Genomic DNA, 14451 nt, shown 5'->3' on the forward strand with positions numbered 1-14451 from the left:
CTATGGGCTCTGGAGTTTATATGGACCTGGACACTGACGGCCTTTCTGGCCTTGCCCAATATCACCATCGGTCCGTCTGCCTCACTGCAGCCTCCAGAATGGTTGGGTGTGGTTCGTAGAGTGGAACGGGCTGCGCGAGACCTCAGCCCAGGAAGTACAGTCCAGAGCCCGCTCAAAACAAAAAAGGAAGTACAGTCCAGTAGGCTGACAAAGAGGCCGAGGTCCAGCAGAGAAAATAAAAGAAAAGGAGAAAATTTTGGAAACATGAGGGAGGCAAAATCCTAAACCTGGCAGAGATGGATCGGCAGATAGATCTCAGACCGGCCGGTCAGTAACTAAGCCAGAGAGAACTGAACTATCAATAGCCTAGCCGAAAATTCCTTTGATGATATAGCTAAACTAGCAGTTGCTCGGGGTAGAAGTAATCCATTACTACCTCGTCCATCCTCTTTTACAAGACATGCATGTGTTACAATATCATTAATTTAACCAGCAAAGTATTAGCAATATGAATAAAAAACTATTCCCTCCGTTCCTGAATACTTGTCGTTGTTTTAGTACAAACTTGAACTAAAACAGCGACAAGTATTTAGAAACGGAGGGTGTACGAATCTAATGATATACATGTACAATACAATACATATTTCGTTAGTTAAGTTGTTAATCTTTGAACGCACGCATCTTATGAAAACGACCGAATGGTTGGACATGTGACATGTGGGGGGCCGGACGAAGAATCGATCGTGTATATCTCCGACGACGAATTAAAGCACATAGTGAAATCGATATACTGTATGTACATTCTCCTGAATCATCTACTCTTAATCATTGATGGATTTATTTGCAGGGTTTCAGCTGCTTCGATCGAGAACTAGTATCAGCGTCCTTCGGGGACCATTGGATATTTCTGGGCATCTTCAACGGCTGTCATTACTAATTTTTATCTCTCTCATCTTTTTTTTTCTTTTTTTAATGGACCCACATGTCATTTTTTTTCATTCTTGGTACCCGTGCACAAGTTGTTACTTCTGCAAGTAACTAGTACTAACTTTTTCTCTCCATATCTCCGTCACCTGAGACTAGTACCTATGGCCTCATGTGCGACTGTATATATGTTTGAACGTATAGGTCCAATCAAAAAGACACAAGAGTGCAGCTCCTGCCCTCCTGCATCGAACTGTCGCATGCATGCATGCAACCCTAGCTCGCTCGCTACAGGCCTATGCAGACGCGTGGGCACGCCGGCCAGGTATCAGCTATAGCTTTGGATAGGATCCAAGGTCGGCACTCGATCTCATTCAGGCTTCAGCCCGGCCGGTGCGCACAGAGACAGCATTGCAGCACGCAGCGCGCCAGGCCGGCGGCCGGCCATGCCCATATGTACATGCTCTGAGCGGCTTCGTCTCATGCCCTCATCATATCAACGTAGCTTTGCGTTCGGTCCACTGCTACAAAATATGTGACGTCGCTCCGGTGCCCCCGTGCTACATTGCCATGGCCGGCAGTTCATGGGAAAAGCCACACAGCCGCATTTGCCTTTTGTTTTTTTCGCCTCACAGTTCGGACATGGGTTTCTGTAAAAAGACTCTGCACGTGTTATGTGGAATATATTACTGCACATTTAGATATGGTGGATACACATGAGAGAGAGAGAATTTTACAGTGTTTTGGTAGCACTTGTAACACTACGGCAGGAATCTTATGTGCCCGCGGCACTAAGCCTCCGGCAAACGCAAAAAGCTCCTCGGCAAACTTGGCGGCGGTTATTCGTCAGGGCCGTCGGCAAAGGCGTCCGGTACGGAACCTAACCGGAAAATACAACTTGCCGGCGGCTTTTCGTCAGGACGACGGCAAATCATTTGCCGGCGGCCGAAATGGCAGCCTCCGGCAAAGAAAGGCCGCTTGACGGACCCAAGGTTAACGGTGACGACATGCACACGCAGGTAGGTCCCAAGTGTCTGCTCTTTGCCGGCGGCCGCTAGTGGAAAGCCGCCGGCAAACAGAGGACACACGGCGCGAGCCCGACTTGCCGTGCGTCGACCCGTGGGTCCACCTGTAGGTATATTGCCGACGGCCGCTGGTGGAATGCCGCCGGCAAACAGATGACACGCGGCGTGAGCACGACGTTCCGTGCGTCGCTCGGGGGGTCTACATGTCGGTCCTTTTGCCGGTGGCCGCTGTTGGAATGCCCCCGGTAAAAAGAGGACACGCGGCGAGAGCTTGATGTGCCGCGCGCCAACCACAAGGATCCACCTGTCGGTGTATTGCCGCCGGCCGCCGGTGGGAAACCGCCGGCAAACAAGACATGCGGCGCGAGCATGACGTTCCGCGCGTGGCCCGTGGGGTCCAGATGTCTTTACCGTGGGCTTTTTCTTATTTTTGTCGTGGGCTGCCCGTTGCCGGCGTTCTTTTGGGTATTTGCCGGCGGCCGGTCCTTTGCCGTGCGCTTTTGGCTCGGCCCACGGTATAGTGAATCCTTTGCCGGAGGCCCGATGAAAAGCCGCCGGCAAAGAAGCATGCCACCGGCAACGAGCTGTTTTCCCGTAGTGTACGGTATGTACAGTAGCTCTTTATCATTGGAAAACTAGCTTGTCATAGGTAGTGACGTCTCGTTTGCTCAATCATCGATCCAAAATACTCTCTCCGTCCCATATTAAGTGACTTTTTATTACATGTATATAGACACTTTTTAGGCACAGATACATTCATATTTGGGCAAATTTGAGTCACTTAATACGGGACGGAGTGGGTATATCACAACCTTTTTACATTCTAGAAGTGGATGGTTCTTTTCATTGCATTGATAGAACTGAGACTATAAAAACAGGTACTTATCAATTAATGATCGTCAAATATAAATTTGGCTGCCTACTTTTAAAAGGACGGTTACTCTAAAATGAAGAAGTAACTTTTAAATCATGCTAAGTTCATTGCACTATATCGGTGATGCATGCATGGCAATGAAATGTGTACATGGAAAATAAATCTGAGTAATGCAATAGAGTTAAACAGACTCATTTCTTGATGAAACTAATAAATAGTTAAACACACAAAATGAGAAAAAAAATCAAAATCACAGATAAATTCTTTTTTTTTTGGTAATTTCACTATGTAACAAAATATTTAATAGATCCATTTTTTGTCTAAATTCAAAAAAAAATTAAATTTAACACGGCCGGCACAAGTTGTATGTAACAAAGAAAGTATTTTTATATGCGAACAATGCCTACTATCATGTACGTATATATAACCCTAGCAAAAAAGTGAAAGTAAAAGCAAGAAAATTGAAGTGTTATTACAAATTAAAGAAAATGAATTGCTGTCATGTTCAAGAGTTGCAAAAGCACGTAAATTGGATAGCAGCACTACCATTTCAAAATATATGTTGGTGATCCTTTAATCCGATAATGCTGCAGTTGTTGAGGCAATCATGAGGAAGAACCAAGCCATGTCCCGCCTATGGCGGCTTTATGAGGCAATCCTGTAAACTCAAGATAATTATCTTCGTTTACAGGTTGTGAAAATCGGAAGAGAGAGCAATAAAACAGCTCATGAACTTGCTGTTGCAAGATCCAATGGTCGAAACAATTTCTGGTTGGGGCTTGTCCCACCGACAATTACCAATATTATAAGTACTGACAATGTAAATCGCATCTTGCTTGATGAATGAAATGCTCTCGTTTTCAAAATATATGTCCCGCGTGACACCTTAGTTGCATAAAATTGAAGTATTCGAAGGGATCATATCCTATTTGTTCTTACTAGACACTCCCTCCGTCCCGCGCCCATATTAAGTGATTTTCTGTTACATGTATCTAGACACTTTTTAAGCACAGATACATTTATATTTGGATAAATTTGAGTCAATTAATATGAGACGAAGAGAGTAGATTAGCAGTGTGTCAATCTAGTGACAGCAATAAGGACAAAACTCCACCTAACATTACTTAACATTTTATCTCCTAGTTACGTATGTGAGACAGATATATGTGATGAAACCGATAAAACAATACTCGCACAAATTAACCCAAAACATATTTAGCAGGAACCGATCAGAAATAAAATCGATCTAAATTAATCGTTATTACACAAGCCCATAAATACATTAACAATTACTTCTTGTATAAAAAAGAAGCAACAAACTGCATACATAGCACACGAGCAAAACCCGGCCTGCTTATTAACTTCGTCATGCCCGAGTCAAAATGAAGATTCCCCGGATTAAATGTCGACCAAAAAACCAAAGCATAACATAATTACCTGAACCCAAAAAAAGGGGACAAAAAAGCAGTAAACACTACTCCAGTCTCCAGGAGCCGGCCTTATTATTGATCGATCGATCTTTTATACGTACCTTGTTGGAATGTCAAGATATATCGATCATATGCAATCAACCGGAGTGAAGGAAGCTTCTGTCGGAGCTGAGCGATAGCTGCCCTTGTGAAGCGTCGAGGTTATCTACGGGGAACTGATCATCGTCGTCACCGTCGCCGGCCTCTTTCATGGCTGATCCGAAGCCGCCCTCTGCGGCCGAGTAGAACACGAACTGTGACATCGCCGGCGCCAAGGACAGCAGCGAGGGAAAATACGGCGAGTGGCCGTGCCCGTGAGCCGTCGCCACCTGTTGAATCGAATCCGTGCCATTATGGCCGCGGCCACCGCCGCTCAGGTAATCGTGCGCATCATTGCTCCAAGCCTCAGCGCCGGCGCCGTACTGGTGGTGATACGGGCTGGCATGGGCCGCCAACGCGGACGGCGTCATGGCGCCGCTGACAAGGCCGAGCGAGCTCCTCAGGCCCATGAACCCCTTGAGCTCGTCACCGTCGTCACAGCGGCCCAGCTGGCCCGCCGCCTTGTCGCCGTCGACCAGCATGGGCGCCGCCGTCGTGGCGGAGAATGGCGGCGGCGCCATGGCCATGAGGTGCGCGTGGGGATCGGGTGGTGGGAAGTTGAGGGGCGGGAGCTTGTCGATCTCGCGGCGGGCGGCGTCGAGGAGCCAGTCGACGACCTTGCTGGGCTGGGAGAGGCCGAGGCGGTCCTGGAGGTCGTAGAGCTGGATGGCCGTGGGCACGGACAGCCGGACACGCCGGTCCCGGAGCCCCTTCACGGTCCGCACCTTGCTGTGCCGGTCCTTGCCCCCGAACACCCGCGACACGCGCACGATCCGCGACTCCGCCGACCACTGCCGCGACGACGACGACGAGGCTGCAGAGCTCGCCGCCTGATGCAGCTGCAGCAGCGCCTTATTGGCGGCGCCGTCCGGGCCCGGCTCCTCGTTTGTGTGCATGGTGCTTGCGGGCGGCTTATCATGATCTGAAGGTGCTCATCATCGTAGTAGTATCGATCACATTCTGCTGCAAAAAACAATTAACCGATTGATTGATTAGTCGCCGTCATCATCATTCGTCAATCATCATCGGAGAGGCGCCGGCGCGACACCTATAACTAATCGAAGCTGCTAGCTAGCATGACATGAAATGAGATGATGTGGATGCATCGGTCACAGTATATGGTGTGTGCTGGATCGGCTCATGATTTCGGCGCACTGGTGTCCCGGCCCACTGGGGAAAACGGGGCAGCTTTATTCGCACATGACAAACCGATATGGAACAAGAGAACTTTGGTGGGGGGAGGAAGGATACTGCTACTACTATCTAGCGTCTATAGGCTGTGTGTAGCGTCACTGTGTAATACCACTGCACTACAGTAGACAGCAGTACAGTCCCGTACCGTAGCACTGAAATGCACGCATTTGCTCATTCAACAGACGAAAACTGCAGGTAACCGCAGTAATTAAATTCAGTGCTCATTAAAAACCTCTTCTAGGTTCATCGATATCTATGTCCCCCCTGGTCTTGTGCAAATCTGGTATCCAGCAAATTAGGATAGACAATATGATCCAGATTTAGCAAAAAAGAAAGGACAGAGACAGTTGGAAACTCTCAGAAGTGAATGAGGGGGGAAAACTGGAACATCTCATCAGTTCTTCCAAAAAGAGAGCGAGCATCGTCAGATCGACTATGTTGTTATGATGGGGATCTCGCAGGTGCGCATGCCATTCTAATTAATTAACTCCAAGAAAACTACACAAAAACTAGCTCAAATTAAGCACTCGACATATAATAAATCAATTCGCAGAATCTAGACAGATCTACGACGAAATTGAGAAAAAAAAATGGCACTTACAGGCTCGAGCAATTGGTGTTGGGCTATAGCTTCCTCTCGGCCGGCCGCACTATAGATCGCCTGAAATTACAGCCTTAATTAGAGCACCCCAGCTGTGTCTACGTACTGCGAGATCGATCGATGAGCCGATTTAGAAGCTGGCCGGCCGGCTGATCTGCAGGATCGGGAGCGCGAGGAGGCCGGGTTGTTCGCGTCGGCGCACGTACGTACGCCGGAATTCGAAAGGGAGGCCGGGTGTGGGAAGCTAAGCTGGCCGGTGGCCGGCGGAGTCCGGCCGGTCCCGGTGATAGATCAGTGCGCACGTACGTATAAACCCTAGCTAGCTCTTGAGCTTGGGAGAGGAAGGAAAGGGAGAGAGCTAGCTGCTGCTGCGGTTGCTTGCTAGCTAGCGGCAGCTGGTACTAAGTAGTGTTGTCTGCGTTACTACACTGGGAGCTCGCTAGCTCTCGCTGGTAATGTGAGAACTTAATTGTGCTGTGTGTGTGGTTCTTGTTTCTACACCAGTTTACCAAATAAATGAACAATCGACCGGCCTCGCCTTCGCGATGTCGTTTTCCTTTTTTTTACCATGGATAATTCGTACGTGCTACAGTTTTATAGTACCGTCGGATATTCGCATCGATCCAGTGGCCTGAAAACAAAGCTTAATTTATTGAGCGTGTCTATATTTCAGTCGCCTGATTCTGAAGTAAAACGTCTTAAATCTCGGTCAACTCATCACAACTGTTGGATTAATATCTAAATGTCATCCTCACTCTCATTCCGCATATACTGTCGTTGGATTAAGATCTAGATGTCATCCCCACTCTCGATCCCATTTAATTTGCCCCCTCTTGAGCCTATACATTTGCCCCATTCCTCTAATTTTTGGTTTATATTTTATGCTTACCATTCTCAGTTAATATTTTGGGTCCGCCTTTGCGGCCAAGCCCTTCAACTAATCTCTAACTAAAAAACAGACGACTTCTCAAGCAAAACCGTATGTTATTAGCTCCGTTCTAGCTGGCCTGTAGCTAGTTATAGGATGATGTGCTACATTATATACAAATAGAACTTGAAGTGATATATAGTGCTACTAGTTTCACGAGAGGCCAAATATATACAATTTCAAGTTCACTGACTATGTACCCTAGCTAGAATTTGCTGCCAATTGAGAGACCAAAAACATGCTTTGGCAACGATCTAAACATACCCCATAGTAATACCTTGTACTCGTCAGCCGTCACCTTCCTATATATTGGGAGTTTATGAATTTAAGAAAATATATAGAATTTCCCCATGTTCAAATAGGCTGGGGAATAGATAGAATTGTTTTTATCTCCAATCCACATACGTATTGAGAAAGTTAGAGAATTGTTGGCCCATCCCATGTGCAACGTTTCTTTCCCAATAGCACCAGCATACATAGAACCTTTACAAATCCTTCAGCACCAGAACCTAAGAGTCTACTCAATATAGCTCCGGGACCATGCTTCTTTTGAGCATCGGATGGACCACTGTGCCTTTTTATCCTACATTTTTACTACAGGCCGGTTTGGAGGAGAATGTAATAAAGACGTACCACAATCTGCAACCTAGCATCTTCTCAAATTCATAGATACCCTTTCGTTTATTTTATTTGTACATGTAACTCTTGTAGTACAAATAAAAATAAAATACTTGTACATTCAAATTTTCAAACCTTAGTTAATCATTATACTTTTATTTTTCCCAAGCAAATATATTTCATGCTACCATCCTATTGGATGAGGGAAGGTGGAGCTGAGTAGAGGTTGGGGAAAAGATTGAATGAGAGCGATGCAGTTAACTGCATGAGAATTTAAAAAGGAAAACCAAGTAAAAAAGAAACGAAGAGAGTTTTTTTGTTGCAATGTGCCAAGTGCCATATATAGACGAACATATGTCTTGTCAGCAAATTCACAAGTTTCTTACTCTTGGCCTCATACAACACACAAACATTTATTGCGGTGTTTCAGATTTTTTTATTGTGGAGTAGAAACAACAGTCACGATTTTAAACAAAACTCAAACATTACTTACATTATAAATCATGTGTTCGACACCACCCATATCATGGCACATATACACCAGCTCTTTATCTCACGATAAGTCGATAACCATTGCAAAGAAAAGCTATCTCGCAATCCGCTGATACAACACTACAATACTTGCATAAGGATATATATTTTCCTTTTAAAAAAACTCACTCCGATCCATCATAAATGTTTGATATTTAGTACAATTGTATTAACTTTGTAGTAAACCTCGATACTCATTATTTAGCGTAGGGAGTATCATTTTTGTATTAACGCAATGAGAAGGTGTTGGGGCGTACGGCATGTCAAAAACTAGACCAAGATGCGTGCACGGAGTGCAACAACACATGAAATGCTGCATTCTGACGAAGAAGAAAAGGTCAAACTGTACTTTTGCTCACAACAAAAGCTATATCGATTTGGTGCACACAGGGTTTAGTTATATACAACTATGTACATATATCAACATCTAAAAGATTTTCATCGTCATAGCTAGTGGCGTGTCCAGTAGTTTGGCCGGGCTAGGAGTTTTACTGCTAGTAAATGAATAAGTAAAGTTAACCTAACAAGCCATGCATGCATGCATGCATGCATGCCTGCCCACCTCTTCAGTACTGGCGCGTTGATTATTCCGCGGCCGGCCATATCGATCGTCTCTCCCCGGCCGTTGGGGCAGGCGCGCGGCTGCATGCCTGCAACATAACACCCAGAGAGCCGAGCCAGCGCGCGCTGCCGGGCTTTGCAGAAGCGCTTACTCCAGCGATGATGACACGATCAGCCTGCACCGTGCAGGCAGCAGCAGGAGCAGCATGTCGACATGCAAGCAGGCGACGCATGACGCACGCAAACCCAGCCGAGGCGAGAAGTTCCGACACTTGGTTCTCCGTCCAACAAAAAAAGTCTCAAGTTTATTAAAATTTGGATGTATTTAGACATCATTGAGTGTATAGTTGCATTCAAATTTAGTCAAAGTCGAGACATCCGTTGTTGGACGGACGAAGTACATAATTTTGCGAGGGAGACGGACAGACCACCTTATTTGTGGGTCTAGGAGAGACTGACATACATACGTGTCCTGAATTTTTTGCGACAATGGCCTCCCGGCTCACGCTTTTGTCAAAAATGGTCTTCCTTCAAAAACTACTAACAAAATTAGCCTGGCGGAAAGCACAAAAAGCGACACGTGGCTTTTCCTCCAATTAATGATATTGGCGGAACGCACTATAGCACCTTCTGCCCCCCTTCTGCCAATCCCAAAGCCAAAAAAATCTTTCCGCCAATGTCATTGGAGAAAAGGCCACGTGTCTCTTTATGTGCTTTCCACCCAGCTTTTTTGTCATTTTGTTCGGACAGGGACCACGGGCCAGTTTAGCAAAATATTCATGCGTCGAACAGGCCGGACAATCAATCCAGCAGTACTACCGTGCATATATATATATGCAAATACGTACATCGTTGATTAGTTAAAAAGGATGTATGTACAAATATATATCCTTGGACCGATCTATTTGGGAGCGACGGACTGCGAGACCCTGCAACACTACTGAGTGAGCTACTGATCGAGCTCACGTCAGCTCTAGCTAGCGTGCATATATACAACAAAAAAAGGACGCGCGTGGAGGGCAGGAACGCAGGATCAGGGCTAGCTGTGGTTTCAGTGCACCTGCTGCCCGCCACCCGTCCCTACGAGACTTTTCCACCGGCCGGCGAGGCGACGGGGTACGTGGTCCTGTGACTCTCAGAGAGATCGAGCTACTATCGAGGATGCATGCAGATTGCAGAGTGGTGAACGGTGGCCGGATCGGACAGCGAATTAAAGGGGGCCTTTAAGGTGATCCAGTGTCCACCGTCTCACACCGAGGCCTTGAGCAGATTGATCGATCGGTTCAGCGACCGTTCCAACGATTTTGGGTGAAGTTCCTAGGATCACACGCGCGCGCGCGCATACATCGATTTTACGGTGCAATCTTCTAATATCTAATTAAAGCAGCAGAAATTATAAGTGTAGATTGTTTCAAAGTTATCGTACCGTTGAGAATAAATCTAGATTTATCACACAATAGAATATGGAATCTGTGTTGTATTGAAACAACAAATTGTTTCAATACAATTTGATGATCCGCCCGGTTTTAGTACTCCAATTCATATTAATTGTTTCAATTTTGTTCAAATATGGATGTATCTATATCTAAAAAGCGTCTAGATACATGTAACATTTTGACAATTAATATGGATTGGAGGGAGCAGTATTTTTTTTAGTAGTGTACACCACACTAGCCATTGATCACACCTTTGTTAGATTTGAGGTGAAGTAGCAGCCAAATCCGTTGCAGCGTGACGTGTGGTTGCCCTATCGTAGAGATTTTTATACGGACCTGCTCTAAGAATGACATAAATACACGGTCGCGCTAGCAATTACACTTACATATTCAAACGGAATCAGGAGATTTTTTCCCTCTAGAATACGCAAGCGACAAAAGAAAAGAAAGCATCGAATGTTAGTGTAAAGATAATACTATAATTATATTTTTATAGTTAGCATCTGTCACATATTATTTGGGGGATCAACATAAGTACCATCTGGCCAATTGGGGGTCAATCTGTAAAATGAAGGAATTTGGTGGTCTTGGCATTCATGATTTAAGAGATTTTAATCTCTGTCTTCTGGCTTCCTGGATCAAATGTTATCAGCTATCTGATAACAAAATCTGGAAACAAATAGTTGATCATAAGTACAATGTTTGTAACCCTAATATTCTGTGGTGCTCTGGAGTGCAAGTTTCTTCCTTCTGGAAGGGTGTGGCTTGGGCTGCAAGTGCTGCAAAAATGGGGTATAGGTGGCAGGTTGGTAATGGACGTTTAGTGAAGTTCTGGGAGGATATCTGGCTGGGACATTGCTGTCTAGCTACACAATTCTGGGATCTGTACATTATTGCTAATGAACAGAATTGTACAGTTGCAGAGTTGTGGGATGGGACTGATCTTAAAATCTCCTTTAGGAGAACTGTGGACCAAGCTCTTATGGACCGTTGGTATGAGCTTGAATCTCTTATTTCCAATAAGCTATTAAATTCATATTATATTCTTTGGGTTTTAAATAATTACACCACCTGTTCTTTTATGTGTTTAATAATATTGTTTATTCTCAATAAACTTTTGAACCATAAATTCAAATGTTATATACCCTAATTTCTATGATCAAGTGTCATTATGTGAGCCTTTTGTGCTATAAAAATTCTATGAAATTCAATTTTTTTTTAAAATTGTCAAATTTGGTATGGACACTTCCCTATTGCTATAAAACACCCATAAAAAAATTCAAGTTCAAACAGAAAAAACATGTCACATTTTGTTCATGGGGTTAGATGGTTTGTGAGAGATCTACCTAGATGGTTTCAAAATGAAGAACCAATGTGAAAAAAATGAAGAACCAAGGTGCATCCTTTTGAATTTTTGGACCAAAATTTATATGTAAAATTGTTTATTGATAGAAACATTTCATGCAAAATTTCAGATCATTTTGAGCAAAATTCAATTTTATAGCAATTAATAACTTGAATATGAACAACATAATCATATAAATGGTTGATGATATTTCTGTATTTAGGTTTCAAACTTTGCATGGGACATGATATTAGTAGTTTACACTCAAAAGGACAGGTGTTTTAATTTTCCAATGTACACAGAATTTAATATGAATTTAAAACTTGATTCCGAAATTAGTATCAGTGGCGGTTTTGCGGTCAAACCGTCACTAGTGCTAGGTGCAGGAGCACTGGTGCAGCACTAGTGGCTGGTTTTGCAAATAGACCGCCACCCGTGCTCGCTCCAGTGCTATAGGCACTGAAGAGCACTAGTGGCAGTTGGTGGCACAAACCGGCCACTCATGCTAGATCCAGGAGCATTGGTGCAGCACCAGTGGCCGGTTTGTGCTTCGGACCGCCACTAGTGTGGGCGCAAAATTCCCCTTGGCCAGCACTACTGGCCGGTTTGTGTTTCGGACCGCCACGAGTGCTGCCGGGGTATAAATAGATAGCGACGGGACTTGGCAAAATTTCGAACACTCGCCCGCGCGTCTCACAGACCAGCAGCGGCACAGCGAAACCTAACGCGGGCGAAGCCCTGCCCCGCCGCCGACTCGCCGCCGCCGTTCCCCTCCCCCACCCGCTTCGCCGCCGCCGTTCCTCTCCTCCTCCCCCACCCAGCGTTCTCCTCCGGCCCTCCTCTTCCCCTTCTCCTCCCCGACCCGCCACCGTCGTCGCCACCGCCATTATGCGCACTCGCAGAACCGGCCGTCGCCGCGGAGCCACGGCGTCGGCCAGGGCGGACCTTTTGCCCCGCCACATGGCGGATTCAGGCCCGCCGAATTTCGTGGACGAGGTCCGAAATCCGGCGGCCAAGCCCCCCCCCCCCCCCCCCCCCCACGACGACACACCGCTGGGGTCCCCGGCCGCCGGCGACGAGGTAAGTTCTAGGGTTAGGATTTTTTTTAAATTTACTGTTTACTGTTCTAGGATTTACTGTTTGCTGTTCTAGGGTTTACTGTTCTAGGATTTACTGTTTACTGTTCTAGGGTTTGCTGTTCTAGGGTTAGGAATTTTGTGGCATATTAGAATTCGATTGAATATATGTCATATAATGAATTCTAGGGTTTGCTGTTCTAGGGTTATATATTAATAGAGTAATTTGTGGTCAAAGGAAAGCTAATACGCCCCATATTGTTGGTCATATTAATAGAGTAATTTGTGGTCAAAGCATTGGTCAAAAGAAAGCTAATACAACTGAATATGAATTTTGTGGCATATGCATGATGTGGGCCCGGCCATCGTGCCGAGGCCGTTGAAATTTAAGGGGCCGGCCATCGCGCCGAGGGGGTACAGGTGGGTGGGTAATTTTTATGCAGGTGTCATTGTCGGGTAGACCAATTCATTGAAAGATACAAGGGCACATCAACACCACGGTGAGAGCATGTTGGAATATAGGCTCGTAACCCAAACAAGCAGAACGTACATCTTACTCGTCGTCGGAGCTTCCTGCATCATTAAACGATGCAGCCACTAGGGTCAATACATTCAATGTATTGGCAAGATTCACTAGGAATTATATCAGAACCTACCAAGTATATGCATAATGTGGCAAAGTGGGGTTCAAGGCTATTTGCATAAAAGCTTAGTTATTTAATCCTATCTTTTGATCAAAATAGAATTTCATCACTATTGGACATGGGGTAGACACACCCATGGTCCTACTAAACTAAGAACATTGAGTAGCCACATCAATGCTCCTAAACCCAAGTTCAAACCATTCATTTTATTAAGAAATTAGAATGAGTGAGACTTTCCTTACAGCTCCACATCTAGTTGCTCAAATTGTCCATTGCCGGGGACACGGCTAAGTACTTAGTTTTGACGCTCTCGAGAGTTTGTACACATTCCCCACAAGAAACCGATGTGTTAATCCCTTGTTGTCCTCAGGGTAGAGTAGCAACGACATCGATTACGAGATTTTCATAGGTAATTCCCTAAACCACGAGAGAATCACGCTCCCCCTACACAGCTACCTCAGTACAATTCCTCGGGTCTAGGTTCATATAACTTACTCTTGTCTCGCCAGGGCCCATATAGCATTGTGGTTGTACTGAAACCTGCTAAATAGGAAACTAGTACAGTCTCGGTTACCCCAGGTGACATTCCACAGTTGCAACGTAGGCGCTCCCCGAATCCACGGGAGAGACGTCCATGGACGATCCATTCCCGAATCCACGGGAACTCGACTCAGAGGGACCCATAGAAATGGACCTGACGTCGCTAATCCTCAAAATCCTCAAAGCAGCCCACCCAGGACGGTTCATTGAGTTAATTGTTTTGCCTTAATCTAACAAAACATTTCATATCGTTAAAGGCATAGCAATATCATAATGTAGTTATTTCCCCCACGATAGTACCATAGCCTAGCATTCAACAACAATCGATGGCAATTTTTTTGGTAGCAAGGAAATGGCGAGGGTAAACTATACTACCTGGGGTTTATAGCTAGCATATAGGTACGAGTAATATTACTAATGCATCTAATAAAACAACTAGTGCATAGTAAAAATATTTAGGAGAATGAACAAAGTGAACTTGCCTTGTCCAGAGTTGTAGTGGTTATCACACTCTTTGCAACAACAGGGATTACACTCCAAACAATCTAAAATAAAGGAAAGCATACACACAATAAACACAACATTC

The 14451-nt window shown here is 45.2% G+C and overlaps 1 protein-coding gene across 2 annotated transcripts; it reads right to left on the reverse strand.

Moving 5' to 3' along the window:
* Positions 1-4037: 4037 nt before the first annotated feature.
* On the reverse strand, positions 4038-6674 carry LOC100833785 (transcription factor PCF6). Of its 2 annotated transcripts, none has more exons than XM_003566003.4 (2): positions 6187-6674; positions 4038-5351 (listed from the first exon to the last, which is right to left on the reverse strand). In XM_003566003.4, exon 2 carries the CDS (start codon positions 5285-5287, stop codon positions 4391-4393), a length of 897 nt encoding a protein of 298 aa, XP_003566051.1. In that variant the 5' UTR covers positions 5288-5351; positions 6187-6674; the 3' UTR covers positions 4038-4390. The 2 variants fall into 2 exon arrangements, with proteins under 2 accessions (XP_003566051.1, XP_010231175.1); XM_010232873.3 differs by having other exon boundaries at positions 4038-5354.
* Between the last annotated feature and the right edge of the window lie 7777 nt (positions 6675-14451).

Source organism: Brachypodium distachyon, chromosome 2 (assembly GCF_000005505.3).
Source record: "Brachypodium distachyon strain Bd21 chromosome 2, Brachypodium_distachyon_v3.0, whole genome shotgun sequence".
Taxonomy (NCBI): domain Eukaryota; kingdom Viridiplantae; phylum Streptophyta; class Magnoliopsida; order Poales; family Poaceae; genus Brachypodium; species Brachypodium distachyon.

Bases quoted from the DNA above. Each gene is read 5' to 3' on its own strand.
- LOC100833785 (XM_003566003.4), bottom strand. From the start codon at position 5,287: ATGCACACAAACGAGGAGCCGGGCCCGGACGGCGCCGCCAATAAGGCG.